The 5411-nt window shown below is 35.6% G+C and overlaps 1 protein-coding gene across 2 annotated transcripts; it reads right to left on the bottom strand.

The window, feature by feature from the left end:
* Positions 1–2157: 2157 nt before the first annotated feature.
* Positions 2158–5157, bottom strand: LOC113327032 (5'-3' exoribonuclease 4-like). Of its 2 annotated transcripts, none has more exons than XM_026574667.1 (8): positions 5064–5157; positions 4466–4510; positions 4038–4338; positions 3660–3756; positions 2989–3157; positions 2798–2857; positions 2566–2631; positions 2158–2408 (listed from the first exon to the last, which is right to left on the bottom strand). In XM_026574667.1, the coding sequence occupies exons 5-8, from the start codon at positions 3037–3039 to the stop codon at positions 2286–2288; spliced, it is 300 nt and encodes a 99-aa protein (XP_026430452.1). In that variant the 5' UTR covers positions 3040–3157; positions 3660–3756; positions 4038–4338; positions 4466–4510; positions 5064–5157; the 3' UTR covers positions 2158–2285. The 2 variants fall into 2 exon arrangements, 1 of the variants encoding a protein (XP_026430452.1); XR_003348693.1 differs by having other exon boundaries at positions 2168–2408; positions 2798–2896.
* Between the last annotated feature and the right edge of the window lie 254 nt (positions 5158–5411).

Below are 5411 nucleotides of genomic sequence, written 5' to 3'. Positions count from 1 at the left end.
ATGATTTGTGGACTGCGTTAGAAGCAAAGTATCAAGCGGAGACTGCAGGGAGCAAGAAATTTCTGGTGGCGAAGTTTATGGACTTCAAGATGACGAATGATAAGCCTGTTTTTGATCAATTCCTCGAATTTCAACAGATGATTAATGAGATTCTTGCTGAAGGTATGGTCATTGATGAGACGTTTGAAGTATCTGCGGTAATTGAGAAGTTACCATCTTCTTGGTCTGAGTACAAGAAAAAGTTAAGACACGAAACTGGCGAGATCAACATAGTTGAATTAGAAAAGAAAATTCAAATGGAAGAGATGTTGTTCACCAAGGAAAAGAATGTGTGTTCTGCAAGGTACATGAGTAACAAAGCTCATATGACTGAACACAGATCTTCCAAAGCTGGAAAAGGTGAGAGTAACAATCGTAACTCTAAGCGTGGTCCTCCCAAGAAAGGTATGTTTCGAAAACCATAGTCTAGCATTACTAAAATTAAGGGTGCTTGTTATGCGTGTGGAGTTGCTGGCCATATGGCACTTCACTGTAGACATCGTAAGGACAAGAAGGATAATGCTAACTTGGTTGAAAAGAACAAGGACGAGTTTTCTGCTATAGTGTCTGAAGGTAATTTGGTGACCAATGTGATGGACTGGTGAAAGACTCTGGAGCTACCAAGCATGTTTGTGGGAACATAGACATGTTCACCTCCTACCAGAGGGTAGGGGAAGGCTAGAAACTCTATATGGGTAACTCATCTGCATCAGAGGTTGCAGGAAAAGGAAAGGTCGGTCTGAAGCTCACATCTGGCAAAACTCTCACATTGAATGAAGTTCTTCATGTTCCAGACATCTGCAAAAATCTTGTTTCTTGTTCTGTTTTAGATGATTAGGGTTTTAAAGTTTCAATTGAGTCTGGAAAACTTATAGTAACTAAGGGCAATGATTATGTGGGTAAGGGTTATAAGACTGGGGGTCTTTATAACTTAATGTAACATATCCTGAAGTGAAATTGAATAATTCTTATGCTTACATGTGTGTGTCATCGAATGTTTGGCATGGTAGACTTGGTCATGTAAATTACAAATCAATGCATAAACTGGCTAGCGTAGGATGCATACCCAAATTCACTTTAGATAAAAGTCATAAGTGTGAGATTTGTGTAGAATCTAAGCATGCTAAGAAATCATTTAGTAAGAATGTCCAGAGAAGCACTAAAACCTTAGAGTTAATCTATTCAGACCTAGTTGACATGAAGTCAGTTCAAACTAGAGGTGGTAAGAAATGGTTTGTCACTTTTATAGATGATTGTACGAGGTACTGTCATATTTATTTGCTTAGAGGGAAGGACGATGCCTTAGAAGCCTTTAAGATGTATAAACGTGAAGTTGAAAACCAATTGAATGCTACCATTAAAACTTTTAGGTCTGACCGTGATGGTGAATATGAAATTCCTATTGGAAATTTCTGTGAAGAACATGGCATAATACATGAAACTACAGCCCCTTACTCACCTCAATCCAATGGTGTAGCTGAACGTAAGAATCGTACCCTTAAGGATATGATGAATGCCATGTTGATTAGTTCAGGATTACCTTCGAACTTGTGGGGGGAGGCTATCCTCTCAGCCAATTACATCCTGAACAGAGTACTCTTTAAAGAATCAGATAAAACTCCATATGAGTTATGGAAAGGTAGACAACCATCTTATGCTTACTTCAAAGTGTGGGGGTGCTTGGCAAATGTGGCCATCCCTCCTCCTAAGACAACTAAGATAGGACCCAAAACCGTTGATTGTGTTTTTATAGGGTATCCTGAGCATTCTAGTACTCATAGGTTTATGGTTCTGAGTTCTGAAATTTCTGACATAGGGTTGAATACTATCATGGAGTCTAGGGATCACTACACCAAATCAGACATTTTGTTACACAAATATGTGTCAATTCTTATTTAATGTGACACATATAAGTGTAAATATGGTGTTCTTTTTTTGTTACACATTAAGGTCACACTAATAAATGTGGCTTAAATTAATTAAAGTAACACAAATTTACATTTGGCAGTAATTAACAAAAAAATATTTATATTCTCCTATTATGGGGGGCCTACACCTTCCTTACCCTTAACCACCCAAGAAACATTTTTCTAAATCCATATTCGCACCATACCATATGCAAGTAATATAAAAGAACGTATTGCATTAAAATTTTAGACGTGTTGTTACATTAAAAAATGATACATTCTACAAACAAGTTGTCAAAAAACCGAAATTGCAAACATTTTTAAATAAAACGTCTACTATCATAACCAGCTACTCCTTACGTCCATCATTCTGCACCTATCGACTTTCCCATATATGCTCACGTAAACCTTTCTGGCCACACTATGTTCAGCACCTTCCGTTAATTCTTTACCACGAACATCCTACACAGAACAAAATGACCATAGGTGTTCTTAAAAAACAAATGATAAGTGAACCCAAAATACTAAATTACAGCAACAAGACAGAGCACAATCTTCTGACCAGATATGGCTACCCTCATGAATAAAAAAAATGCATGTTATCAATTTTCATACTAACCTCTCTTCTAACAATAAAGAAATACAGTTCATACGTAGCCAATGCCAGCACAATCAAATCTTTATCCTGCAACATAGCAACATTATATAGCAAGTGTTTGTATTAGCAAAGCACATTATAAGCAGCAGATGCTTAGCAACGAATGCATGGGTTCTAAAATAAAAACAATGCCCAATAAAAAGCTCCCATCAAACTAAATCAATCTTTACAATTATGAACAGAAAATACTTACCCAACCATACAGGTACAGAAGGGTATTTGGATCGAAACCAGAAAGTGGTTTGCCAGCGAACTGCAAGACATAATTTTGTCACCAGGAACATTAGACAACCTACAAAAAGAAATAACTTACGAGAAAATAAATAATTCTAATAATAAGAGAGATAGATGCATCGCAAAGTAGAAAACAGACATAAGACATACCTTAACTGATCTCCACTCAGGATCATTCTTTAGTCTGAGTTGAAAAAACATGCATAAATTCAGGTCCAGGAGTGATATTATTTGAATCACAGACTTGTGAACTTTCTTTAGGAGGAAGCTACCTTCCCTACTCCGCAAAATCTACTCGCAGCAGCTCTTCCTCTTCTGCCTGCGCGGTTACAGCAAAAAGACAGTTCACCAATACCATATATAAAGCAATAATCATAAACATATTTTGCATAATAATATAATTGCATGTTTTCAGTTTCGTCACTTTGTGATACGTCATACCCATAACAAATCATAGTGATGACATTTCGGGAATGTGAACTGCATCCAAATAATTATAAAAGGGAAACTCTTTTGTTTTCTTCAATATGATTATAGCCCATATGTTGTCCAGGAAGGATATGAGGAAACTCAAAATGCGAACTTTTATATTAAAAATCTAGCTTCACTGTGCTTATCCGTTTAAGTTCTCTAAGCATAGAGATCGAGCGGCCACTTGTCAACCCATTTCTCCCAAAAAAAAAAAATCCTCTCTTGGAACATAAGTCGCAGTGTTATTATTGATTATTTACATGCATAGAAATGGTTAGGATAACATATCAAATTGCATCAATTTTGAGTGTAAATCTAATTGCTACTATTGTATATGCAAAAACACTTACTGCTTCTTGTGCATCTCCAGCAGCTTTGAAACGTCTCCAGCAGCTTTGAAACGTCTAGACCATTGCTGATTCATCTTTTTCCTTGGAGCCGCACCATCTACACAATAATTTCCAGTGTGGACATATGATGAGGCAAATCATTACTGTGTACATATGTATATATTCCAATATTAACGTTGATTACAAAAACTAGATCTGAAAATGCCCACCAGTAACCAAAAAACCTATCGATCTAATCAATGAGATATCACGTCGAATGTGGTAGGTGCCGGATGTAAACATTTAAACTATATATATATATAACGAGTAAAAATTCAGCTAAACAATTTTCGATCTGTATGAACATATTATTTCAAGAAACCATCAAAATTTGCATACCCGGTGTTCAGGATGGAAACATGGATGAGTAATATCATTAAAATTTGGACCACCAATGTACCAATCTCATTTTCGCACTTCATTGTCGCTTTACCCAAATTTTGCAGGCCCAAACAAAAATAGCGGTCATCTCGAATAGAATTGTGAAGGTTGGTGATCCAAACAGATTTATAACGATTGGGATCAGTATTTCGTTCAGCATCGAACGCCCTGGAATCTTCAAGAAATCATTATCTCTCACCCTCGAAAACTTAATCCGCCAGCTTTCATCCACCAGAACAATCCTATGGTTCAGCACAACCTGTAATATGCAAATTGGACAATTCAATTGCTAGGAGATTACAGTTCGTTGCTACAACTCAAGTGACTTGAAAGGAAAACAAATTTAGTGAAAATTTGGGGATTTGCAAGGAGATAACAGCACATACCAAGCGTCCTCCACAGCTTAAAAAAAAGAACCCCAGTGACCAATCCTGAAACAGGAGTAAAACTGGGGCTTTAACCACATGAATTGGCACAATCAAGGAAAACTCAAATATTACATTAGAATAATAATGATTTGTAACCAAAAGACTAGTATTACATTAGAATTCAGATCTTAATATTATTTATATCAAGGTAAAGACTATCGTATTCAATTTTATTAAGATTAAGGTTTTTGAAATTCCATCAATTTCAACAGATTCTTATTCGATTACATCTTGTATTATCATTGGATTTATCTCTGCTAACCATCTGAAGAGTGGTAGAATCCTAGTTAAATTAAAAGCCTCAATTTAGTATAAAAACAAAATTAATTCTATCCACATCATGAACCCTAGAAATTATATCTTATAATTTTTCCCAGAAAAAAAAAAACCTAATTACCAAACGCTTTATCGAGATCGACAACATATAAAGAGAGATCGATTAGACTTACAGGGAGATGGAGAAACCTTGGAGTTGCAGAGAAGGGAAAAAAAAAACCTAATTACCAGACGCTTTATCAAGATCGACAACATATAAAGAGAGATCGATTAGACTTACAGGGAGATGGAGAAACCTTGGAGTTGCAGAGAAGGGAAGTTGATTTTTTTTCTACACAAGTACAGTTGCCAAGGAAGAAACGAAGAGTGGGGACTATGGATAGTTTCAGGTTTTTTATCTATAAAAATTTAACTTTTGATATTATTGAGAAAAAAAGAAACAGAAAAAAATACACACTTTTCGGATGCACTCTAAAGTCACACTTAAAAATGTGACATAATTATAAAAATTATGAATTAATGTCCCACTTTTATGCTTTGTTACACTAATATGTGTAACATATTTTGTTACAACTATTAGTGTCACAATTCAGTGTTACAAATTACTGAATTTGGTGTAGTGGATGCT

The sequence above is a fragment of the Papaver somniferum genome, unplaced genomic scaffold (genome assembly GCF_003573695.1).
Source record: "Papaver somniferum cultivar HN1 unplaced genomic scaffold, ASM357369v1 unplaced-scaffold_10, whole genome shotgun sequence".
NCBI classification, from domain to species: domain Eukaryota; kingdom Viridiplantae; phylum Streptophyta; class Magnoliopsida; order Ranunculales; family Papaveraceae; genus Papaver; species Papaver somniferum.
This window is presented reverse-complemented; position numbering and strand designations above follow the sequence as displayed.

Bases quoted from the DNA above. Each gene is read 5' to 3' on its own strand.
- LOC113327032 (XM_026574667.1), bottom strand. From the start codon at position 3,039: ATGTTTTTTCAACTCAGACTAAAGAATGATCCTGAGTGGAGATCAGTT. The intron at 2,858-2,988 runs GTATGTCTTATG...TATGTCTTGCAG, and splicing joins CTGAGTGGAGATCAGTTAAG to TTCGCTGGCAAACCACTTTC. The intron at 2,409-2,565 runs GTTAGTATGAAA...TGTTCTGTGTAG, and splicing joins TCTTTATTGTTAGAAGAGAG to GATGTTCGTGGTAAAGAATT.